The 27,299-nt window shown below is 36.3% G+C and overlaps 1 protein-coding gene across 8 annotated transcripts; it reads right to left on the bottom strand.

Moving 5' to 3' along the window:
- Positions 1-27,265, bottom strand: UBE2D3 (ubiquitin conjugating enzyme E2 D3). 8 transcript variants are annotated; one of them, XM_010980643.3, is made up of 9 exons: positions 27,166-27,265; positions 25,748-25,902; positions 12,896-12,959; positions 12,779-12,810; positions 6,709-6,786; positions 5,458-5,563; positions 2,901-2,994; positions 2,416-2,465; positions 1-867 (listed from the first exon to the last, which is right to left on the bottom strand). In XM_010980643.3, the coding sequence occupies exons 2-8, from the start codon at positions 25,769-25,771 to the stop codon at positions 2,417-2,419; spliced, it is 447 nt and encodes a 148-aa protein (XP_010978945.1). In that variant the 5' UTR covers positions 25,772-25,902; positions 27,166-27,265; the 3' UTR covers positions 1-867; position 2,416. The 8 variants fall into 8 exon arrangements, with proteins under 8 accessions (XP_010978945.1, XP_010978943.1, XP_010978942.1 ...); XM_010980641.3 differs by lacking the exon at positions 27,166-27,265 and adding an exon at positions 26,967-27,079; XM_010980640.3 differs by lacking the exon at positions 27,166-27,265 and adding an exon at positions 26,831-26,971.
- Positions 27,266-27,299: the final 34 nt, after the last annotated feature.

Raw genomic sequence — 27,299 nt, 5'->3', positions numbered from 1 at the left:
TTGGTTTATGCAACTTTATTGAAGAAAAATAAATCAATTCCTAGCAGAGCTATTAGTTGATCACTCATCCATTGACAACTTGCATCATTTATTCAGTGCTATATTAAACAGTGTATTGGAAGATAGATTAACTAATAGCTCCAAGCCTCCTAACAATTTAAATGAAAATTACAAAATGTTTGAGACCCTATTTTGGAATACAAAGGGTGTTTGACTTCCAATTTCCATTCTCTGTAGAACAAGAACAGGTCATTCCTTTATTGACATGCATAAAATACATCACATTTTCTGTTCTGCTGATGCTATAAATTCAATACCAATTCTCCAGCCACATCAGTTATGAGCATAAAGTATATCATGTAACCTCAAATCTCTAACAGTGGAAGGCTTAAACAAGAATGGATGCTGCTAGAATAATGCTGCTTCCTTTGATGTGACAACTGAGCATCCATCTCCCTCCCCCTCAGATGATTCTTCAGCATGTTAGAGCAGTGAGGAATGGTTTTAGTCTCATAACCAAGTTAGAGTGAAGATATTGGCCACATAATACACATGCTCCATTTTTTTAAAAAATTCTGAATCTTGGGCAACTGTTCTCTTGTAACTACTTTACAGTTTCTAAAAGCAGTTATTGTCCAAAGCTGGAAGAACTTAAGTCTTCTCAGATGAGCATGTGAATGAATGGAGGGAGGTAAACAAAAAATAAAATTAAAAAAGATGAGGTCTGATAGGGGAGCAGCCGGATAAGAAAATCAAAAAAGGAACAGTAATTTAAAGTTTATTCCAGCTATAATGCAGGTTATTCTGACTTTAAGGTAGCATCACATGGCATACTTCTGAGTCCATTCCCGAGATATTCTGTTGTACCTGTAAATAAAAAAGAAATTATTTCAAAAGTTAAATAGTTCTCAATATATAAAGGGAAGGAAAGAATTTTTACCTTTAGACTCCTCTTGGAATCATCTTTAATGGCTGTGATTAGAATAAAGCCAACAAGGAAGAAAAAGCACTGGTACTCAAAGCAATGTAGGAAATGAGAAACTTAAGCTTCAATGTTCTAATACACAGAAAGTAGTGTTTTAATAAACACAACAGAATGGCACTGAGATTGGGGATGCTAAAAAAAAAAAAAAATATATATATATATATATATATAAAAAAAGACCTTTTTTCTCCCCTACCACTAAGCTAATGTTCTATTAGAAACTCTACGATTAGTATCCATTCCAACAAATTTTAATATTCAAAAACTTTTATAACTCATCATGGATCTGTATCAGAACACACACATTCTGTACATCTCCAGAAATTTCCATTAAAGCCAGACCAATTAACTAATAAACATTTTTATCTGAATCCTGGACTCTGAGAAGTTACTTGACCCTGGGTATTACCAGAAGAGAAAATGCCTTTGAGACTTTGGCACAGGCAGATTAATTCATTTGGGAAGGTGATAAAAGAGCAGCAGTTTAAGAGGTGGCTATGAGTGATATGGATATGTATTAATCAAACCCACGTGTTACTTTTAAAACGTGACTGGCGCTAACAAGCCCAACTTAAGACCCGATGAATAGGACTCCAGGAGTACAACTGGGGGCACCTTTTAAAAAGATCAACAGGTAATTCACACTCGAGCAAGATTATTACTGAGAAAGATCACTAATATTGATAAAAGCTATCAATTTCTCCCTGTATTTACAACCATGCCATAAGCTACTTACCAAAACAATAAATGTAATGATAACCTTAAGAAATGAGTATCAAAGGACATAGATGTTTTGATTTATAATTTGAACTCTGTAAAATATCAACTAACTTCATTTCGAACTGAAAACTAAGCATGGTTCAATCACTTTTCTAAACTTTAACATATAGAAGTTCTACCAATTCATGGTTACCTCATTAAGGGATACCTCTCATAAAGCCAGCACTTTAAAACAAAGGTTTCACTTAGCATACAGGGAGCCCACAAAGTACAGCTGACACTAATGCATGCTTGTCAGTAAATGAACATTTAGTTTAGATGCTTAGGCTTACAAGTGTTTTTTTCTCCCTTAAATTAATTATCTCTTGGTAAAATTTTAACTAAGTCACCACATTCCATATAGTATTGAAGTTTAAAATATATCAATTTTAAAGTTAAAATTTAAATACTGTAGTAGTTTGAAAAAGATACTAAAATGTCCACTTCTTACTACTGCTATATAACTGCTTTGCCATGCAAAAATACTCTCAAGCAATAATGACTACTGGGTATACTTTCACGCTAAACAGATCAAGCAGTTAAATGTACAGTTTTCAGAAAACTGCCACATCTGTTACCTTTTGTTAGTTATTACAGTGCCTTAACGCATGCAGCACTCAAGTGCTGGCAGTACCATAAGTAAGCGCACCGTAGAGTGCAGTTCCTCTTACCCTACAACATAGCGTATTTCTCTGTCCACTCTCTTGCTAACCTATTGTACCTAATTGAACAAGTATACTTAGCATTAATTATAACATACGAAAAGTTATAATGATAAAGTTGTACATATAAAGTGGTACATACATGAAAAATTTAAACCAAATTTTTACAACAGTACCAGTATTTTTTCCAAAAAACATAACTTGGGTGAAGAAAAAACAGCTTTCTTCCCCAAAACTTAAAAGTGACAAAGCACTGAGCATGTTAGAAAAATAGAAACATTTTAGAGGGGCTATTTACTGTCACATAAACCAAAGCCTAGTATTTAAAAAAAAAAAAAAATCACATTTCAGTAACTAGCTTTCTGCACATTTCAACTATCATCTTACCAGAAATAAGCATTGTCTTCTTGGCATTGCCACAACTTACAACAGAGAATAAGCCTAACTCATTAAGAAAAGCCACTTTTTATACTCTTTCATTACTACATACTTACTTATCTCTGTCTGTTTTATAGATCCGTGCAATCTCTGGCACTAGGGGGTCATCTGGGTTTGGATCACATAGCAGTGAACAAATGGATAAAAGAACTGGAAGAAAACAAAAGGTCTGTTACCCATCATTAGAAATTTGAATAAATAAAATTATCTAAAAGCATTATTATAAATCTAAGTCCTCAAAAGACGTTTATTAGTTTATATCTTAATCTCCGTAAGACAAAGCTTTACAGACATTTTGCTTCATAGGAGACAAGCTCCTGGTAAATAAGGAATACTAAAAATGGAGCTTTGTTGGCATAAAGTTGACTGACTAGCTTTAAAAATATTGCCAAATTCAGGAGCTCTGCCATAGTCAAATAATGCCATATTAGTTTATATTAGCTTTTAAATTAGAACTTGAGCAAGTGAAGTTTCTGGGTACTCTAAAGGGGGTGGTCCTTAAATAAGAGTACCTGGGGAACATTGTATGTTCTGTGCAATATTATTCTTAGCTGTTCAGCATGATAAAAAAAATCAATTCTCTGTCCTGCTGTCAGGGGAGTTTCACAAAAACTCCCAGCTGCCTCACCGACTATGTTTTGTTCCCTGGAATTTGTAAGATAGATACCATATCCCCAAAAGTACTGGTTAAATTAAACACTAAGATCTATTACTAAGTAAGCCTTCAACTATAGCTCTTATCCCGACCTGTTCATCAAAACATCAACTTAAAAGATGCCAGTCATCGTGGAACATGTATCTATTCATTTTGAATGCCTGTTATGTGCCAGACACTGCAAAGTTTTATACAAGTTTAAGATATAAAAGCTTAAAGTGGTATCACAACCCTTGGATGAAGATAAGAAGCAATACCATAAGGAAAGACAATATTAATGTAGTGCTGTTACAGCAAATACAATTTTAAACCAAAGTGCAGGGGTTGGGGGCAGATATAAAAGTCAACCTACATTTACAACAGTGTTCAGTATTACAGTGCATTCCCAACGATGGTAGAAAATACTTGGAACCTAGTATTATGGCATTCTTAATACCATTCATCCAAATTGTTTTTCTTTCTCCCCCAAAATTGTTTCCAATCAAATAAAATATTGGGAACACTACACAGTCCCCTTAAAGGAAGGAGATTCAAATGCATGCAAGCACATGAAAGGCTTTATGATGTCCTGCCATAAAAAACAAAAACAAAAAACCTGTTTCAGTTTGCATTTATCATACTCATAAAAACAAAACTTTGTAAAACACTATTAACTATTTTAAGAAACAGTTTGGGGAAGTATTCAGCTAGAAAATAAGAATGCCTGGAGTTAGCTGCTATCCTCAAATATCTCAAACACTGTCATAATTCGCAACATTAAAAACTAATTTTGTGTATCTAAGGAATGCTAAGCCAATATCAAAAACTGAAAATTAATTTAAAGTTAGACTCCCATTCTAAGTGAAGTAAGCCAGAAAGAGAAAGAAAAATACCATATGAGATCGCTCATATGTGGAATCTAAAAAAAATGAACATAACAAAATAGAAACAGACTCACAGACATAGAATACAAACTTGTGGTTGCCAGGGGGTAGGGTGGGGGGGGTGGGAAGGGACAGACTGCAAGTTCGAAATCTGTAGATACTGACAGGCATATGTAGAATAGACAAACAAGATTACACTGTATAGCACAGGGAAATATATACAAGATCTTGTATCTTGTGGTAGATCACAGCGAAAAAGAGTGCGACATTGAATTTAAGTATGTTCATGTTTAACTGAAAAATTGTGCTCTACACTGGGAATTGACACAATATTGTAAACTGACTATATAACTCATAAAAAGAAAAAAAAAAAGTCAGACTCCTTTCCCATTAAGTAGTTTTGTGGTAAGTGATTTTATTTATGAGGTCAAAGTGACATAAAAGCCACGAGAGTCATTCAAAAGAGAAAGAGATGGAGAGACACTCCATCTCCAAGATACCGACATGGAGAATGGACAACCTATTAGGGATGTCACAATAATGGATCCCTATTAAAATAAAGGAGCAGAACTGATCTAGAGAACTTTACCAACACTATGAATTTTAGACTTATTAGACATGAACAAGGAACCCATCATGATCACGTAACACATAACTGAAGTTTTTTTTTTAAGGTTTTTTTAAATCTAAAAAATAAACACAGGAAAGCAAAACCAGAATCTTCCTGTAAGAAACCTCAAGTTTAAAAGTTCTATTAACTTTAGGTATACATTTTAGTTAAAAGGCAACAAGTGAGTGATCTGTGCAAGTGGCTTGGTACTGTAAAATACTACAGAAATCTGTTAAAATAAACTGCTATTGTTATTTGCAAATAATGCCCCCCACTCTAATTTGAATGTTAATTTCTCTCTACAAAATCTCTTTAATCAATATTTGCTAAAAGAGCAAAAATGATGTTAACTTTTTATTCCTTTTCCCACCTTCATCAAAAAGTTGGCATTATAAAAATACTCAGGTAAGTAGGCTCAAAAATTAAACTCTTTTATAACTATTAGAAAATTAGAGCAGCTCAAGACTTTCTCTTCAAAGTTTTACCTTTAGAAATAGTTAAAGCAGGAGACCACTGTGATCTTAGAATATCAAGACAAATGCTGCCATTACTGTTAATATTTGGATGATAAATTCTTGTTGTAAATGCAACCTAAAATAAATAAAAACAACTTTATGTATTTTTCCCAAATAAAAACAAGCATCCTAGGATAACTTTGGCAGAAGACTTTAGCAAGGCTTAAAATATTACCACAATTACAAAAAATAAAATGGCTACAATGTAATTCATACACATAAAAGGACCAAATATTACAGAAACTAGTTTTTATATTCCAAACAAGATCCCATAGGGGCTCCCTCTTTTTAACTAAAACGGAAAATACAACGCTGTGGCAAAAAAAAGTTCATTATCAATAATATGGTGTGTTGTTCTAAAGGTTAACTTTAAATAGCAATTTGAAACATACTTAACATTCACTAAAAAATAAGGAACTTCTGAATGTAAACCAAAATGTACAGACCAAGACCAGTTCATTTAAGGTATCAAGTTGCAGACGTGTGTTTGAGTTTGCATTTCCACCGTACATAAAACATAAATCTGAGTATCACAAAGGTATTTCATCTAAAGTCCTTGTCATATTGCACCTACAACATAACTGAAGACATTTTTAGTCAAGTGCGGACGTTCTATACATGCTATCATCCACACTCATTCATGTAGGTTAAATTTACCTTAACGGCTCTGAAAAATCAAGGCCCATATGCTTTTAATACCTATAAGCCAGTCACCCCAGTGCATTAAGCAACTAAGTTTTGATAAATTTACTGTGTGCAAACTCAAAGCCCAAAATATATTACAGTCTGTCTAAACGCAACACAAATATGGTATAATTTGCAGTAACATGTGAAAATGCATACTGAAGTTGAATATTTGGAAGCCTACTAATGTAAGACACCAGGGTTAATAATCCAAATCTGTATAAGCCCAAAAAAGGAAAAAAAAAAAAAAAAAAAAGCTTCCACATGGTATATTTGAAACTTGCAATACTAAGGATAAAGCACTTCTTATCTCCATTTATGAAGTTCAAATCTAGGTTTAGCTGGTCTTTTTAAAGGTTAAGAGTCAGCATTCAATGTCAGTGACTCAATTCAATATATGTATTTTGTTATTTAGCCTCACTTATTCTTATCACTATACATTCATGCCAATTTAGCCTTAACTTACGCAGAATCCTAATTTCTAAGAATGTTCTATCCCTCTGTAATAAAACAAATCTAAATTAACAGGTCACTTGCCTTAGGTGGTTTGAAGGGGTAGTCTGTAGGAAAATGAATTGTCAAAAAGAATACACCGCCTTGATATGGGCTGTCATTCTGTGAAAAAGAAAAATATGCTTAACTTTGCTATTTAAAATATTATTGCTAAGTGATTCATTTCTATTTTCTAAGCATTTCTCTAATACAAGACAAAATTACCTATTTACATGGAAGAGTCTAAGCTATTCCACAGTAAAGTTCATATTAATGGAAAAAACACAGTATTTACCATAGAATAACTCTAATTTACTTAGATCCTATTTTACATAAGTCACCAAAGAATTTTAGGAAAAAAAAAATCTAGAACACAAGGTTCTAGGATCCCGATTCTCACTAAGTATACTTAGCAATATAGTCTACATACAGTATTATGTATTAAACTATAATTTGAAAACAAAATTTTACATTTATGTAATATTTCTTCTAATGATAGACACACACAACACACACACAATGGTTTTGTACAACAGGCTATTCTGGTCACTGACAAATCAAAAAGTTAGCTATTATAGGTAATACAACTCCCTTCAATAGAAATACAACAGAAACAAAACAGGTGTTAAAAGAAAATGTAGTTCCAATTTTGGCTCCTCAAAGTTCTCATTTAAAACCATGACAAGTTTTTTCTTCAAAAGCATACTACTGAATTCTCCACAGCAAATCAATACATAGGATTACCAGATTTGGAAAACTGTGGAATGTTTGTTTTGTCCATTTCAACAGAAAATATAAAAGTTCAAGTTACAGCAGTACTTTTTCTCTTTAGCCGTTTTGCTCATTATGGGCATGAAGAACTCCTTAGTAAATGAGTATTATACAATGTTAGTATGAAGTAACATTTGGGAGAAACTTGCCAGGACTTTACATTTAATTTAACCAATACTAGGAAAAAGATATCATTGTTCTAATTTTCCAAGTGAGTAAAATGGGACTTAAAGTAATTTAGTCAAATATACAATTGTATAAGATAGAACCAAGATTCAAACCCAGGCCTTATCAACACCATTAAATAATGAAAGATGGTGACCTAGTCAAGGATTTTAAGGTGAAAGTTTAGAAAATTATATGGAATTGACTGATTGCCTCCAGATATGCAAATCAACCTGAAGATGTGTTTGAAAATTTGCATTAACTGAGTTACTACCAACACCCATTTTTCTTCATTAGAGTAAGCATGTATACAGCGCCAATATGGGCTTTTTACTATGACCACTCTGGACGTCAGAAAAATAATCTCTACAGGTCTGGCACTTTAATATAGCTCATTTAATCCCCAGCTCTCTCAAATATTAAACATTAGTTGAATTAATCTAACTTCATTCTATTTCCTAAGTAAGTACAAGGGACACAGAACAATTTCTTTTGTCGATGAGCTTACAGTCTCGTAAAGAGACATGCAATGAAATGTTATAGGTAAGAAAACAAGGTATTATACCTGGGGTTTAAAGGAGAAAGGTCAATTTACTGATAACCAAGTTCAAAGAAACATGCAACAATTAAATTAAAAAGCTATTAAGTAAGTCGTTCCTACTCCCAAGCCCCTCCTTTTCACTGTCTACAAATTTTTAATTTAAAAAACTTTGTCTACAGAAGAGCATCTGAGAAGTATAGAAAAACAAATCAAAGCAAGGCACCAGAACTGGATCTAAATTTATTTGATTAACATATCTTTGTTAAATAATACAGCTACATTAACTGTAAATAGATGCTTCGAACAGCACTCTTTTATAAAACAGGCCAATACTGAAGCCATATGTTTGTACTCAGTACAGTTAACAATTTAAGGGTGATGCTAAACATTAAAAGTTTTAATTAAACCCAATTTCAAAAGTTGTTTAAGCTTTCATAAGTTTCATACAATCAAGCACTCAAGCACTCTATCTGACTGCTACTCAAAGGCAGTCTAATAAGATTTAGGCAAAGGCAAATTTCATTTGTTCATAAAACCTTACAGAATAAAAATATTTCAGTGTTACAAATAAACATTAAAATCAAAGAGGACAAACTGGTAAAAACCATACACTATCTGGAGGTAACCAAACTGTGCCATCTGAAAAAACTAAGGTTCTATGTTGAACTTACCATAAATTGACAGCAAATACACCAAGGAGAACAAAAATGAATACTCTGATCAGCGAATTGACCCAATCTTAGAAATATGAAGTACATATTGGATCTCTTCTTTAGAAACCTACCCTGGTTTTGCTCCAATCAGGGTGTCTGTACTGCTCCTCTCTAGTGTCTGTACTCTTTCCCTAAGGCAACCATAATATATTGGTATTCCTACAGATCCATCTTCTGCTTCTATCTCCTGTCTCACACTTACTTTGGTAATTCAGGAATCTATCTCTGGTGCAGTTATTTACTCCAGGACTTATATTCAAATAGCTATTGAGTATTTCTACTTGGATGTCTCATGTGTCTAAATAGTAGTAAATAGGATTATTTACTCCAGAACTTTATATTCAAATAGCTATTGAATATTTCTACTTGGATGTCTCATGTGTCTAAATAGTAGTAAATAGTAAATAGGAAAGCCACAAATCAGGATTTATCACTGATTCCCATCTCCTCACAAGTAGTTATCAAATCTCAAGGATCCTTCAAGTCTCCTGAAGCAGATTCCTCTCCTTTATGCCCACTGCCTTATTAGTTCAAGATCTTACTATCTTTTGTCTATTTCATGGCAATGGCTTACTACTGGTATTCTTGCCTTCTTGGGCTTTTCCCTCCAATTTATGTCTCACCATAATGCTAAAGTGATCTTTTCAAGATACAAGTTACTCTCCATCTTGAAATCTAGCACAGCTTTCAAGATAAAGTTCAAACTCCTGTGCTTTATGATCTGGTTCCCACCAATTGAGTTAGTCTCGTTTTTCACCTCTTCTCCAGAAATACCCTTTACTGAATATAAAGTAAGTATATTTCACATCTCCCTTTTCTACTACTATTACTTTCCCTTACCTGGAATATTCTTATCTGCAGGACCCTAGTTAGGTCCACCTTAAGCTTAAGTGTCTTTAAAAAAATAAGTAACAGCCTTCCCTTTAGTCCAAAATGCTGGCTGCACCCTCCCCCTCTTTATATACCTCGTTCTGTAGTTACTATTATCCAACATAATTTTAACTCATTCACTTAATTTCCCTCTTACACTACATTATCAAGCTCCTTAAAGAATAAGGTGTTAAGGAGGAGTTTTCATGTATCATTAGTCTTAGCAGGAGGAAAATAATACACTTAACATAAATTGAAAAAGTTAACCCTTATGGACCAATAAAACAATTCTCATGGACCAATTATTTTAATCCAGATGGTTTTTGTAGCTGATTCTGCTCAGGCTGCCAAAGGTTACATTATTCACAGATACAGTACTTTCTCTACAGCTCTATCACAGTCTAGGTGGAAGTTAGTGTCGTTCTCAAAATAATTTCAACAGTTCTCTGCCAGCTCTATTTCCAATTAAAGAAGCACGTGAATATCAGAAACAACAGATAAGGAAGTTAGTTTCTCCTCACTGCATCAATTCTCTGTGGAAATTTCCCTAACATAGTACAAATAAACCAGCCAAAGTTTAAAAACCACATAACTAGCACAATGCTCCGTCAATTCTTTCAAAGATTGTTTTTTATCAGTATTTGTGCTTCCAAAGTATCTTACCTTCAGAGAGAATACGCCAGCACACAGGTTTTAAGAACCAAACGTTTTTGTTCAATGAGCAAGAGCATTTCCTGACTATAATCCACCAAATTCCAATAGTAACTCTCTACTGAAACCTAAATTAGATGATGCTCCACTCCTTGAACAGAAATCTTTAGTTCTGTGACACTGCCATCACTCTGACCTAAGAAGTACTCCAAAGCCAAAGTCATTTGGTTAACATCTGTTCTTCTAGCAAATCTGCAATTTATGGAATGTTATGCTGCCACCAGCCCTACTGTTTTGGGTCACATCTGCATGCCACTTAGGGTAGGCATACCAACAAAATATTATCTAATCAAACTGTAATGTTTTGTCACAAAGATGCAGTCAAAAATCAAAACAACACTGTTTCACTGATACACCTCATAGTAAAAATAACTGTTTACAGGCTGGCATATAAATTTAGGTTTTATTTATGAAGAACACAAATAAAATATGCATTTTGGGTGAGTTTTTATAATTTTTGACTCATTCCTGAAGTTACCTAACAGTAAGAATTAACTTCCTTCGAAAACAAGTACATTTCAGAGAATAATGTTACTAAGGAAAAACTATACAGTTATGGCATAAATATATTTTTTGCTTTTGTTGTTATGAAAATCAAATTATTTGTTTTAAGCAGAAAACTACTATTCCTTTATATTCGAAAGGGCGCTGAAAAAAGTTTAGCAAAGAGGAGCCATAATATAAAATATATATAAAATTAATGAAAAATGTTTCCTGAAAATAAAAGCAAATCAAGTAAACAGCTAAAACATTTGTCAGGATAAGCAATCTGTCTTCTATTCTCTGGAAAATTACTACTATAAATTCTTCTTTTATACTTCACTTTAATTTACTACTGGTGTATTCCTTACCTTTTGGAAAGGAATTAAGTAAGTAAAGTCTCAAAAGTCAAGCAGAGAAACACCACACTGGTTTAACAGTTGGTTTTACTACGTACACCATCCAATTAGAAGTTGTGATTACCAACTCTTTTGTGCTTTATTAGTACTGACAACTAATTTTTATGAGACTACCTTAAAGCACTCTTTGAATCAAAGATGAACTTCATTTGGTACAGATATAAGGCAGTTTACTGAACTATTTGCTCTGAAAATTGGTGATCTATAATGGGAAAATTCTAGAAGCTGGAAATTCAAGTGCCTAAGTGGACCTGGCAGCAACTGTAGCAGACACACACTTCATCTGAATAGGGAGGTAGCTGCTACGCCATCCGAAGCCAACTGTGGAATGAGGGCCTAGTCAGAGGGTTTTTAGGCAGACTGTCAACTTTTAAAACATTGGTGGGCCAAACTGAGTAAGCCAACAGTTACTTAAATCATGTGTATTTAAAGAAAAAAAATCACTTTTTTGTCAACAAATCAGAGAAAAGGAAGCACTTAAAACAGCAAAAACAGACCTCGAGATAATGGGAGAACAATCCTGACTCTATAGTTTTTATTAGGATAATTCCAGACACATCTCAAATCTCATTAGATTTACCGTAAGAACTCCTGAATAAACCACTTACTGATTCAGCCCATCCACTGGCTTTTTTTTCCAAGGGCATTTCTTCTTTTAGAATTATAAATAGTTACTTAGTGACCATTATCTCACCTAATATATTACTGCCATTTATGTTGAGATTAAAATACGGGGGTGGGGGGGGGTGGGGGGGGCGCAGAAAATTCAGTAATACACACACACACAATTTGAAACAGAAACCCTTAACTGCCTTCCAAGTCAAAAGAAGTTAAGTATTGTGCAAGATATAGTCTTACCCCAGGATGTTTTACTGCGATCTAATTCTGTGAAATTCTTAGATGGTATCCATAATTCTGATTATTCAATTATCCAGCATATACAGTTTCTTATCTACCCAGGATAAAAAGGAATTTTGCTGTATTCAAAATATCACTTTCTACCTAAAAATATTCACATTTTGTATGAAACTAAAGGTCTTTTAAAAACAAATCAAACATCAAAATAATACAATTAAGCTAGATTTTTGGCAGTTACTCAAAGATCTTACTCTATTCGTTTAACACCATGGTACAGCCAGAAAATTAATGGGCTCTATAAATCAGGAAGCTCTGTGACAATGCTTTACACTGCTATGAATGAAAATCAGATTACAAGGGATATTTGATAGGTCATAGAAATGCTATACACTAGAACCTGGACACAGGGACATACACTTATAGTATATTGAACAAATGACTAGTTGTTTCTTTCAAAAGCAGTACAACTATGGCATATCCAAAACAGAATTACAATGCAATAAAATAAAGCTAAAGACTTAAAAATTACTAACTAGATCAATGTTACATTTTTAATTAAAAGCAAAAACTTAATTTTCAGTACTTACAGGTCCCATAATTGTGGCTTGCCAATGAAACACTAGAAAAAGAAAACACTCTTGTTATCTAAAAATGCACAAGCTTTTTTGAAACTAGCCATAAAAATCAACTCGAAAATTACTTACTATCATCCCCAACTGGACCTGCAGAACATTGTGCTGGAGGGTCACGGGCCAAATCACTAAGTTCCTACACCAAGATAGAAAATGCTGGGTCATGTAAACATAATAGAAAACACAAGCAGGAGAGTCATCTGCTTCCAGTTATTTTTACACCATTCTTTAAGGAACATATCACAGTTCACATTAACAATACCTTCTATTAGGAAAGAAAACGTAAGTCACCCTAGTCCAGTTCCCAGGAGATAACAGGGATACTTATTTTATGGACACATACCAAGACAATAACCTTGGCTAGGGGTTCCTAAAAGACACACTGATAGGAACTTTTATTATAAGCATACCTTGTTTTATTGTGCTTCATGGCCACTGTGTTTGGGTGGAAGGGGAGGTTTTTTTCCCCCCAAACAAATTGAAGGTTTGTGGCAACCCTGTATCCAGCAGGTCTATGGGCACTGTTTTTCTAACAGCATTTGTTCACTTTGTGCCTTTTAATCTTATTGTTTATTCTTACAATATTTCAAACCCTCCACCAGCAAAAAGGTTACAACCTGCTGAAGGTTCAGATGATTTGTGTTTTTTTTTTAAACAAGTATTTTTAAATTAAGGTAGGTACTTTTAGACTACAGTAAACATAACTTTTATAGGCACTGGGAATAACCCCTCCTCCCCTGAAAAAAGTGACTTGGTTTATTGTGATATTCGCTTTATGTTGGTGGTCTGGAACCAAACCCTCAACATCTATCTTCAAAGTGCGCCTGTCCACCTCAAAATAAAGACAAAAACTGTCCTCTTAAAAAATGAGAAAGTTACAATCAAATATTTTCCTACCATAAGAACTTAGGGCAGTTCTTAACATTCACGTTATTTGCTGAACTTTCAGACCACCTCACAGGCCCTTGCTTCTACCAACTTAAATACTCTGTTCTTTCTAACCACACTGCCACCCACTAACCTCATTTTCCACTTAAAAAAATCTATCATGAGGCTAAGTGAGTACCCATTTTGGTTTGTTCTCTTTATCCCCTCAACTCAGTCTTGTCTTTTACTCAACACTGAGTAAAATTCTAGAAAAACCTACCTCTTTAGGTAGAAGTTTGCTCTTAGCTAAACATGTATTTTCTACAATTCCATCTGACCTTGTATTTCCAACAAGTAAGTATTTTAGTCCTTCCACAACTTGTGTAAAACCCATATGGATAATCTAGTTAGAAAATAACACTGCTTCTTTGCAAGTTTTTTAAAAATTTAAAATGATACAGCTTTATTTATATATACCTATATATAAATACCTATAGTATAGAGGTTTATAGACACTTGAGATAATAATGGTTTTCTAAGAAAAAGGCAGGGATTACATAACATTGCAGGAAGACAACTAGAGCAAATATTCACTTTAAATAATGCACTTCAGAAAACAGCAAACTGTTCAGTCTAAATTTACGACATTAAAGAAAAAAAATCAATGTAGAAGTCCTTGGGGTAAACATTTTAAACTATACATATATCAAATTATTATGTTGTACATTTATTACATTATATACCAATTATATTTCAAAAATAAAATGGGAAAAAAGAACTGCTTTAATATACACTTTGTCAATTTGCTTCTGAAACTGAAACTACAACTGCTTATAAGATTATCAAGGCAGCCAGAGACCCCAGGATTCACAATCTTAAGATGATGGAAGATCAGATCAGATCTTTATGCTTGCCTATGCAAATACACCCTCATATGTAAAATTAAGAATGGGAGAAAATTCATTCCAAACACTTTGAGATTCTGATAGTAGCAATTACAGAAGCTCTTATTCTTGAGTCAAGCAACTAGTTAAAAGAAACTATGCACAGCTTAAAAAAAAAAAAAACTAAAAACAAAAAACAAAAAAAACTTCCAAAATACCAAATATATCAGAACTGAATCATAGGTTTTTCATAAAAAAGAGGAATTATACTGGCAACCTGAACTAATCAACTATCCAAGTGACTTTCATAGGCTAGATCAACTCTCATAAAGCATTTATTTGCATTCCTTGATCAGCCACTTTATTACAATGGCAAGCTACTTTAACACCATCAAGGTATATACTTTATTATAGGTAAGAATCAAACACAGTCTAACTGATATGAAGAGAATTTTCCCACGTTCCAAAACATAAGTTCTGTTGCTTAACTCGCCCACCAAAAAAAGATAAACCGGAAGCTAACTTACGCAGCCTAATTCCTCTTAAGAAACATATGGGTTCACAAAAATCTATTTTAAGGTAAAACTTAACTTGTTCCAAACCACCCTCCCCTCTTTCCCATAGAACAATAAAGATCTGAATTTTCAAAAATGCTATTAAGAACCCAAACACAAAATTACACATGCAGCTCATATATAGCATCATGAAATAAGGATTTTGAACATGCACATCCCTCAATATGATCGTTAGTTTGGAGTCTCATTTTTAATCCAATTTAGACCCACAATTTCACTGGCGTGTTTCCTCATCTCTAAAACAGGAATGCCTATTTTTACAGAAGTTTTGAGAGAATGAATGAGACAAAGTACCCTAGCACTCTAACTGGCATATAATGTTATTAGGTACTCAGCAAGCAGACAACTCATCTTGAAGGCAAGATTTCCTGGATAGGCACTATTTGCGTATTTGTTTATTAACAAATAAATGCAAAACCACTTTATAAATAGGTTCCATGCTATAGCCATAACTCACTTAAATCTTTTGCTTATGAGATGAATTTTTACACTTAGCTGTCTATAACATACTCTTCTAGCAATTACATGGTCATGGTATGTTATATATTAAATAGTACAAGGTCAGCAGTTCAAGGAATATTTGTGGATGGTATTCTAAAAAAATCATGTTATTAGGTTAAGCTGTATGAAATTACTAATACTTGACCATTTTTGGCCTACACAAACTGCAATTTCATGGGATTCTACCTAAAAATGTCTGGTAAGCGTGTGAATTCAACTATTACTAAAATGAACTTCTTACACCAATCTACCCCAAATGATGTACTTAATGTTTTAAGTATGTTAACTGGTAAAAATGCCTGCAGAAAAATATCTAGCAGTTACTTTTAAGTAAAAAATTAAAAATTAATGACGGTTAGTCTAACAAAATACTCAATAGTGATGTTAAAACAACTTCATAATAAATGATAAGTTTAGTAATCTATAAAGTTGACCTAGAATATATCAACATTCTACTTGAAAGTTGCACATTTTATGAAAAATCTAAATATTTTAATCAGTTTTCCTGCACTGGTAACTATGACATTTTCACTCCTTTAGAGTGAATGTATAATTTCAGCTAGTTAGCACTGAATTTCAGCTCTTTACTCCCGTAATTTCAAGCTCTTATTCCACTCAGATATTTCTAAATGCCTTAGTTTCCAAGTTCTCCATGACTAAGACACCTCTGAAGTAATACTCAAAGATCTAGTATTTGGGCAATTAACTTAGGTAACCAAATCTACTTTAAAGTCAACATCAAAAAGTGACCTACAAGTACTTTTAAGGATCAAAACAGACCTTTTAAATCATACAGCACTTATCTCTAAGATGCCAAATAATTCTCACATTATGCCTATAGCAAATTAGATATAAAAACATCGCAGCAGGGAAAAAAAAAAATGAGAAAAAGCGTAAGTCATCTCAGATGCTCTCCTAACGCAGCAGTTTGTCTACTCAAACCTTCTTCTTCTTTCTTGGAAATGCTTTTCTCTTACTCCAAAGGTACGACTGTAGCGTTGGGTGACTGTCAGCCACCATTAAACAGTTACTCAGATAGTGCTAATCATAGAATTTTGTTCCTTCAGCTTCAGTGAGTTCAAAGAGTAACCTAAGCTGGAACCTGACCTTATCAGTTTGTCCATCCATCCCTACCTAGGATTTTTCAAATTGAAGCTGGAAGGGACACTTCTTCCTTTTCTCATTAGGAGCTATAAGGATGTGACCCAGAGCTGCTGGCAGGCATATGCCCTAAAGTTGCTTGGTGAATCCAAAGAAAAAGAGGCCACACTGGGCAGCAGACATAAAGAATTGACTTGGCATACAGACATGCAATTTCTGTTACCACGGTTTTAGCTTGCTCTAATTCCTACAGTTATTGCTTTGATTGTTAACTACTCCAGTCTTCTTCTAATCCGGGGGGGGGGGGGGGCTGCAAAAACAGAGTGAGGAGAGATTCACTCTAGGTGGAGTGCTACCTGGGCCCCATTAACAATTATACACATTTTATTCCATGAAAACACAATGTACTGCTTCAGTCTTGCTAAAAACATGTAAGAAATATAAATGAAGCAAAGCCTCAAAATCAAACTAGAGGAAGCAGGGAGAACTCATGGGTCCTACCTAGTAAAGAGTTAAACTTTCAATCACAGAAGAGATTAATTTAAATTCATTTCTAAAATAAAAAGTGTAATATTAGCTCGTTTCACCATCAAAACATTTATTCATTTACATGAAGACTGCCTTTTTGGTGTCAAGTATGCCAGGTCTGAAAATACCAAAATAGAACATGAATGCTTCCCCCAATAGACTGAGCTAATAGAAAGCAGACACATACAAAAAGAAATTGTGTTTCAACAACCTATGTGCTTAAAATAAAGGCATTCAAATGTTTCGTGAACCCTGAAAAGGTTATGGCTAACCTTGCACCTGCATTTAACAGTGACATTCAAGCTGGATCTTGATGGAGGGATAGGCAATCTAGGTAGAAAAACTAATTCAAAACCAGGCGTGTGAAAAGAAAACAGGTTGTAAAAAACTTGCTTGTAGTTTGGTATACCAGAGACACAACAGGGTACACATAAGGGAGTAGCAGATGTGGCTAGAAAGGTTTATCAGGGGTGTATCTTTTTGAGAGCTTTGAACATTATGTCAAAGACTGTCCCAAGGCAATGGGAAGTCATTGAGCTTTTGTATAGCATTGTTTTACAGGTTCTAAAATTTTAAATGGTGTAAAAAAAAAAGTATCATTCAGAACACTGGCTCTTAACATTTGTGACAAGGACAAAGACTTCTAAGAATCTGATTAAATACTGACTCTCTATCTCCCAAACACACAAGCCCACACAAAATTTTACTTAATTTATGGGGTGTCACAGACCCTCCTTATTGTAGAAATCTGTACTATAAAGGACAGATGAGTAGATAACTACATTAGGATATTTATAGCAGTAATTCTGGTGAGAGAAGAAAAAGAACTAAGTCACTGAGGATGAAACAAGATCTTAAAACACTGATCATTTTATTACCCTTACAACCATCTTTGGTTTTCACCTCATAAAATGACTTTAGAGCCTAAAAGTTTCACAGGCTTTAGGGACAAAATTTATAAAATTATATGAAGAACTGAAATTGTTAGTTCTTTGTTTCTTAGTAAAGAGGAACAGTGACAAGGATCAGAAAGAAGAGTTCACTTATGGCACCAATAGAATCTTTGTACTCTGTTGACCATACCTCCCCACCAAGGAGAAAAGTGTTATTCAAGTGGGTTCTTTGCCAATTTTAAGACCACTGAAATAAGAAAATAGTTGGCTGGCAGGGGAGGCTGGCAAATACTAGCAGTTGCTAAAGGGTCCACTTACCTTGAAAGGACACTAAGATGGATCAAAGATACATAACTAGGGTACAATGCTAAAAACTGTACTGCCCATTAAAAAAAGTTAAAGACATTTCTTTGCCATTCCTCTGAATTGCTTCTCTTGAAACCTCCCGCACACCTGGCTAGTGTGAGAATCCAGGCCTTCTCCCACTGGGAAATGTATTTCTCCTTTCCCTTTAAAAGCCTAAATAGACCCAGTGGAAAAGGAGTCAAACAAATTTCTCTAAAAGGCAACCAACAGGTAAAGCTTAAGTCAGTGAGTGTTCTCATCTGGAGGTACATGATTAAATAGTAATGAGTTAAACAATTCTTTACATGGGACTCAAAAGAGAAAGCTTACAGTTTATTTTGAGGAGGATCTTTGATCATTACGGGACACAGTATCTTTGACAACTGACTGTTGGGAGGTAAAACATGAAAAGGCTGAAAGACACTGGCCAGAACACTGCTAAATATTTGTTTTTTGCTTCTCTATTCTCTACATCTTCCTCATTCAATGAAGTGAAATGACTAACCACAGACTACAAAGAACAGGAAACCAAGGTATTGAACACATTAAAGGCCTGGAGGAATGACAGATAAGTGTAAGAAATGGTATCTGCCTCCAAAGAGCTTACAAATTATAAATACCAGAACTATTTATGAATAACGAAACTACAGAGCAGCCATATTAGATGACTCTCTAGTAAGACTTAATTAAGATCTCTAGTAACTATTATTTAAGCATTCTGCTAAACGTTGTCAATGATGGCCACTACTCATACATCAGATCAACTTAACCGAAGTCAGTATTTTTGAAAACAAAGTTTCTATTTAATCAATTCTGCTATCGAAGTGTAACTCCCTCAATAATCTTGTCTAGTTTGTCCAAGTTTCATCGTTCTGCCAAGTGCTTGCCAAAATTTAACTTGGATGATTACTATGGTTAAGACCAAGTTCACAGATTTCATCTTTAAGTACGATAATTACCACCACATTCCACAATTTGTTATCCCAATCTCTGCCATCTATCTTGCAACATCACACAAAGTCATAATGATAGAAGGACAGATGTATTTCCTCTCATCACTTTGAGGGAAACTTAAAAGTTCATTCCATTAATTCGTTGTATTTTATTCAAGAGTCCATTCCTTTCGAAACTTTTACTTGTATCACCATGGGAATCAGCACTATAAAGACAGCCTTTGCCTCTTAAACCTATACTGAGTAACAAGCTACTACCACCTTGGGAGCTGGAAGAGATGAGGGCATGAGGTAGGAATCAAGGAGAGCTAAGTGCTTTATCAGAAATTTTGAGGCAAAAATCACCCTCAAAGAGTCTTTATAACCTAGCAAGTATAAAGATACATATTCAGACCAATAGCAGAGGTCAGAATGTAATGTTAACTGTCCAATCATGTAGACAGTTAACTCCTCTAACTGTTCTTATAAAGATTGTTTGCTATTAAGTAAACAAAATTTAAACTTTAATGTTGTGAAATTTTACATACCATATGTAGATAAAAATAGCAAGGAAGGAAACAAATATCTCAAACGCATGGGTACCGGAAGTCCTTTCAAAAGAAGGAAGTTTAGCAAAAACTTTGGGATCGGAACAATTTCATACATAGACTTAAGAATGGTCCTTTTAAAAATCATTTTAGTCTGGAATTTCTTCTGAGAAATCCCAAGTTCCTTTTATCTTAAGGATTAAGAGGTGGCTCTGCACCATTTCTCATTACATCACTGACAAGATATTAACTTCCTGTTTAGTTGTAACTATGTGAGACAAGTATGCCTGTTCATTCAGACAAGGTATAAAGAATGGCTTGAATGAATAATACTATAATCTTCTTTCTTAAGAGCACTATAAAAAAAAAAGTCACTTAAGATTACTCAAAGCTGTTATTTTGTAAGCATTATCTCTAAATGGGCAAATTTACTTTCCAAGCTTTGATCCATGAAAGCAAGTAAGGCATTTTATAGATATGAAAAACAAAAATTAACAGCAGTCCAGTGGGTGAAAACATTCAATTATACATTAGCCATGAAATTACAACGCTAGGATTAATGTGTATTCCATCCTGAAAATGAACAAGAAATCAAGTAGCAGTAAATCACAACTGAGACCTAAAATGAAATAGAATTCAACTATGAAGAGCTGTTTGGAAGTCTCTGAATGATACAAGATAATGCTGAAAGTACAGCTGCAGATAAAAATCTGATGTTTGGCAAAGTATAAAATACTACACTGAACTTTTTCCCAACCCCACATGAGAGAGCTGCAGGTACTATTTTGAGAATAAATCTTACCTGACAACACAGACTGACTAATAAAATACTAAATGTATCCATTCTTAATTACACTATACGATTTTGAACTAAGATCACTGTTACGGTAGCAAAACCAGATTAAGAGCACATTTCCGGTTAAATAAAAATTTAATTTTGCTAATACTAGTTTGTCTTGGCAAGTTAACTAAAGTACAGTGATAAAAGGGAAACCACATTGTAACGACAAAATATAGGGCAGGATAGATAAACCTATCTTTAATAACAATGGGTAAATATGGTATGAATAGATTCCCTTTAAGTTAATTAAGTGCTTCCCCTTGACTGGGACCTTATGCTGTACACCAGAAATTGACCCGTTGTAACTGACTACACTTCAATAAAAAAATAAATGAATAAAAGCTTCCCTTACTTGATTTACAATTGTGAAGTTATATAGTATGACAAACACCTATTTATCTGTTTATATGCTTGTTTCCTCCACTCAAAGCAGAGATTCTCATGGGTATAAAGAGGCTTCCGTATTTTTTATCCCCTGGGGACTAGGCTATTGTGCCAAACAGTAAGATCTCAGTAAGTATTGATTAAATGATAATCCTTTATGTCTGAGCTTCTTAACCAGAGGAAGGCTTCAGAATCACCTAGGGGACATTTCAAAATCATGCCTGTTCCCAGAGAAATGACTCAGTAAGTCTGGTAAGACCCCATGTACCTATATTCTTTAAAAAACTGTTTAACATTCAGATACAGAAATGCAACCCATGTCAAAACCTACATACACAATACCAAACAGAATGAAAAGCTAATTTAGGACTTGAGAATTTAATCTGAAACATTTTTATCTCAGTACTTGGTGTCTTCTTTAATAAGAGATTATTGTGAAATTCTTTGGAAAATTGTAGAGAATTCACTATGTGGGATCACAAAGGGCACCTGTATCCATGAGTTAATATACAACATGATAGAAATATCCAGGAAGTTTTTCCCCCAGTGCTAGCAAGAATATTCAACTTTCTACCTGTATGAATAACAACTAGAATTAGCACTGCAGAAGATCATGATGAAAGCAAATAGTATCAAAGTTATCCTTATCCAAATTAAATACTGAAGTCATTAAATGATCAGCACCCCTCAGTCAACAACTGCCCCACAAACTAAGTTAGCTGGCTATACAAGCCTTGAGGATGTTAAAAGAAACAATATGCAAGACATAGTATATATGGCCTATAAGCTCACTGGAAACAAGTATATTTTGTCTGATGCCCTAAGTGATTAGTCAGCACATAGTGGTTCCCCTAGTCACTGAAGACACTGACCAAAAAGAAATTCACTACTTTCAAAACCTATGTCAGCTAAAACTAAACTCTCAAATCAGCTGTAACTTAAGAATAAAGTTAGATCCCAATTATTTAAATGTGAAGTGGGAAAATTTCAGGAAGCAAGATTAAATTTAGGAATTGAAATGGTTCAAAACAGCAGTACAGCATGGAGGAGTTTAAGAGCTTGAGCCCTTGAGGTAGACTATCTGATTTGAATCTCAGTCCCTTACTAGCCATCTCACCTCAGACAAGTAACTTACTCTGTGCCTGTTTCCTCATGCATAAAATGGAACGGTAAGAGCATCCATCTTATATGGTTGTTGTGAAGACTGACTGAGTTGACACCCATTAAAGGGCTTAGAAATAGTGTTCAGTATGTGGTACATGCTAAATCCTAGCTATTACCAGAAGGATACATGCAAAAGAAACTTTAATAACAAAAAACTAAAAGATGACATGACAATGTAGCAGTTAACAGCACACACTGTGAAGCCTGACTGCCTAGTTCTATTTCCAACTCTGCCATGATATGACCTTGGGTGTGTTTTTAACCTCTCTGTGCCTCAGGCTTCTACTCTCAAGAATGGAAATAATGTTTTTTACCTATTTCCTTGGGTTGTTACAAGATTAAATGAGTGAATGCAAGTGTTTCAAACAGTTCTGACACACTGCAAACTCTCAAATCATGAGCTATTCTTGCAGGCTTGGTCCACGTTATATTTTGTAAAGTTCTCTTTAAACTTCTCAAAAATACATGTACTGTGGTCATTTTGTTTAATGAGGGTAGTAAAATTGTCCACAGCCCCCAAATATCAACTTGGGAGTTCGCATTTTTGATGCTTGCTGTTTAATAGTCTTGTAAGACTATAGCTTGTCCAAATAAAGAATACAGAAGAAAAGGGGGGGGGGTGTTATCTGATAAGGCTGCTTGGTCTAAGAAATATTCAAACAAAAAATTATAAGCTTTAGAAAACATAAGCTTTGGGGAAAAAACAAATTCAAATGCTTAAATCACATAAACTACTTATTATTGATTAAAAAATATTCCAACAGTAAGCATTTCAGTAAAATATCAGTGAAGAATACAGATAAATCTTACTAGAGTTTGGGGGGTCTGCAAAAAAGAATAAATTCAAAACAAGTACATGACATGAAATAGCATACTAACATCAGTGTCTATGCAACTTCAATATTTCTAGGAAGAGGTGCCTAAAATAGCATCTCTCAGTTTTCCAATTGCCAAACTTGTTTGAATCTGGGATTTTTAAGTTTCACCATATAATTCTGACATTTGACAGCTGAAAACCAAAACAGATGCACAACAAAACTTTTCTATAGGTTGAATCAATAATGTCCCACATTAAACACAGTTTTTTCCAGTTTGGAAAATGTTATGTCAAGTTTCTGTATTACACAGACTTTAAAATATTACTAGACTAGAAAACTTTTTTAATTAAAGTACTAGACTAGAAAACTTCTTTAATAAAAGCTTTTGAAAATTAAAAATAGTAATAATAAAGTTGCAGTAATAATTTGAGTGCCGTGTGCTATGGGCCTGTTCCAAGCCACTTGTTAAACTTATTTAATCCTTAAAAATCTTAAGACTCCCAAATTTGTTTTGCTCAATGCTGTATCCTTAAGGGTCTAGAATAGTGCCGGCACATATTAAGCACTCAATTATTTGTAACTCATATGTAACAAACTATTCATTTTACAGAGGAACAGATAAATCTGCCCAGTCCGAGAATTCTAACTAGGGCATTTCTGCTCCAAAGTTCACACTCTTAACCATTATATTGCCTCTCTAGAGCTTTTAAATCATTAAAGTGGTGTCACATCAGCTGGGTATCACCTGTAAGAGAAAAAAAATCAATTGAGACCTTCCTTTATAAAGTGTTCTGTTCCACATGCATAAAAAGCTATGGATTTGAAATTATTCCCATCTTAGTGGCCTGAATTTCCCATAGACACAAGGTTTTGATTTGTACTGAATGTTCTTTCTATTAACTACATTGCAAAATATAACTATGCTTCTTCAGTGTGTTGCTGGCCTTCAAAGTGGTCACAGAAAGATATTTAACAATCCTTTTTACGTTAACCCTTAACTTCTAAACCCCTCCTCTCCTCCTCCATTGTCTCAAAATACAAAGATTTAAGTTTGTGTTTCACATAAACCCACAATGTAATGATGACCTAAAACAAAATTCACGATTTCAACATCAATACATTGAGTGAAGATCTAAACCATTATTCATAAAATACTAGTTTTGCCAAGTAAATTCCAAAGTCATACATACTAAATAAATGTAAAATTCAGCAGGTCTATTTTCACTAAAGTCCTTGCCATTCTTTCCATGTAAACTCTTTTCAAAAAGTAATCAAAACCGAAGTTTGTAACCCACAACCTCTTCTGACTCTTAGTTTTAGTAAGGCTGAATTTATTCCATGGCATTTTTTACAAGTTAGCTGTAAATACTCCACCCTCCTCGATTGTGCAAGAACCAAACACACCACACACACCAATTACAGAAAAGGGAAATACTGTCTGAGAATTTGAGTAAGTCTTGAGCAGGAGGGCTTAGACCAGTGTACAACTTGATGCAGAAGTTAAAACATTTAACAAAGAATGTTATTTCGTATTATTACGAAAGGAGATGCCGGAAAGAGCCTGAACCAGTTAAAGCAGCCGCCATCTTAAAATGCGGGATAGAAGTTAGAGCAAGAAAATGAGACTAAACCACCGGAGGTGGAGGTTCCGTTCACCCCCGGAGCCTCGAAAAACCCTATTTTTTTTTTCAACTTGGATCCACAGTCTAGTAACAAACCTCGTTTTAAATAGCGAAACAATTTTCCCGGAGAATATTATCTGGACTGAGGCAAAAATACGTAGACCTAGCCTTCTCTTGCTGCCACTGCACTCCTTATCCCCCCTACACCCCTCCAGCCAAAAGAAAAAGGGAGCTTCCAGAAGGCTTTTTACATCAGTTTCCGCTGTGCCTCGGATAAATACCTTCGGCTGAAAAGCCCCAACTACAAAACATAGGAAGTGGCAACACTGTGTCAGCCTATCTCATCCCAACCCCACTTATTCTTGTGTAACCTGCCCAGAGTCGACGAACAGTTTCTGATGAAACTCATTCACTATTCTTAAGCTGGCAAGACTTCTACCCCGACCCCTAACAAAGTTCGGATCCGCCAGATTTCTAAGATCATCTCCACTGAGTTTCCTATGTTTGTTCCTCCAGAAGGCCTAGAGCCTTGATCTTACAACTAAAGTAAGTTCTCAAGCACGGAAAATAGGAAGCGCCATGACATCTGCTGGAGCGTCTCTCGGCCAATTCTGACTCCCAAACCGGACTAACTTACAGAAGCAGAACCGAGGCGCCTGAGATCACTCTCCTCCATCCCCATTTACACCGATTCCACTGAAACATACTCAAGATAACACCTCACTTGCCACAAGTGTTCAGTTCCCCAGTTTTAAACCTCATTTCTTCATAAAGTATATCCGCGTTCCCCGTCCCCCAGTGAAAGAAGCGACCCAAGGAAGGATATTTTCATAATTATATCTCCCCCCATTCCAACGCTATCCTCCGGGTCGAGCCCTTCTTTCCTCCCACGACCCCATTCCCTTCTGCCCCATGGGTTACCTTATTAATCCGTTTCAGCGCCATAGTCTGTGCTTTTCGTCTGGCTCCTCACTATCTCGGTGTGTGCTCAAAGGTCCGGCCAAAACTCTTGATTATCCTGGCGGCTGGGAAGGATTGTCTCTTCGTTTCACACCGGCTCTGCCAGACACAGGCGCCTTTTGCAAAAACGGAGCAGGTCAGCACTCGCACAGGCCCCGCAGAGACCCCGAAGAAGCCAAGTCCCTCAAAAACGGTCGCGAGCCCGGGTGGGTGGGATGGCAAACCCACCGACAGCCTCTATGCCGTGCTTCGGCCCGAAGAGGGGGCGAGGGTGACGGGAAGAGCGGAGGGGTGGCTACAAGTTTGACTTCCCGGCCTCTCGAAAGGAAGAGGCGTAGGAGAAAGGGGTGGGTGCGGGGCAGGGTCCGGAGCCCAGCAGAGGAGGAGCCAGGGCCTAGTCGGCGCTATGCCGGCGTCACTAGGGCAAAGAAAGGCAAGGGGGGAGGGGAAAACAGGCGACTCCGGACTGACGCCGCGGTTCTTTCGGTTTTTGCTCGAAGGTGCGGCCGGGTAGGGGAAAGAAACAGAAGAGAGGCTCGGTGTGTCCTGCTGTCCCCGCAGCTAGAGCTATTCTGAGTCGCCCCTGACGCCACCGTACACTCCGCCTTCCAGCGCGCTCCCGCGCGCGCCCGCCTAGCCACCGCCACCACGCGCCCGTGCGGCCCCTGAAGCTCCGGCTTAGGCGCGAGGACGCGCCCATTCCCCCTCCCCTTTAAGCAGGAGAGGCCCCAGCATCTCTAGCCTTCCCACCCTACCCCACCCAACAGGCTGGTCACTCAAGCCACCCAGGGCCTGTATTTCCCCTCTTACCCGGCCGGCCAGCGGGCCGGCCTCCCTTCCCTTCCCCTAGCCGTCCACACCCACGCTCACAGAGGGGCCGGGGCCTCCCTCAAGCTGCGGCCTCGGCCTCCTCCCCGCGCGGCAGCTGGTGCCTCCCCGGCCCTACGGGGCTCACGCGCACGACACAGCCACAAGATGTCCGCTCTGACGGAACTACTGCCAGCTGCCACGCTCCGCCCCTCCCCCCTCCTCCTGCCTCTTCACCGCCGCGTATCAGTCCGCCAACGCCGCCGTCGCGAGCACAGGACGAGTCTAAGGGTGAAGGGGGACGGTTTGCTCCCCACGTCCAGGGCCGAGCGAATCTGTGCCAACCCCCTTTTCCTTCTTTTCGGAACAGCACCTTCTTACTAAACAGACCGGAGGTTGGACTGGGAGGGCGGGGGCCGGAGGCGGGTCATGGGCTGGGGGAAGGGTAGACGAGCGGCGGAAACCCTCAGAGTCAGAGAAGCATCGAGAACCGGAAGGAGACCATGGGAGGAAGCGGCAGCTGCGCGGTCGAGCCCCAAGCCCCTCCCGACAGCGTCCCCCAATTTCCTCACTTGGTATTGAGGAGGCGGATCTCGCGAGAACCTCGTGGCTGGCTAATCAGAGCTGTAGCGCTGCAATGACTTAAGGGCAGTTTTGTGCACTCTTCCTGATGGGGGCCCGCCCCCAAACCCACAAATTCTCGCGA

This window comes from Camelus dromedarius, chromosome 1, assembly GCF_036321535.1.
Source record: "Camelus dromedarius isolate mCamDro1 chromosome 1, mCamDro1.pat, whole genome shotgun sequence".
Taxonomy (NCBI): domain Eukaryota; kingdom Metazoa; phylum Chordata; class Mammalia; order Artiodactyla; family Camelidae; genus Camelus; species Camelus dromedarius.
This window is presented reverse-complemented; position numbering and strand designations above follow the sequence as displayed.

Coding starts and splice junctions, on each gene's coding strand:
- UBE2D3 (XM_010980643.3), bottom strand. CDS start 25,771: ATGGCGCTGAAACGGATTAATAAG. Junction 12,960..25,747: donor CGCTGAAACGGATTAATAAG/GTAACCCATGGG, acceptor ATCTTGGTGTAG/GAACTTAGTGATTTGGCCCG. Junction 2,466..2,900: donor TATAAAACAGACAGAGATAA/GTAAGTATGTAG, acceptor TTGTTCAATTAG/GTACAATAGGTTAGCAAGAG.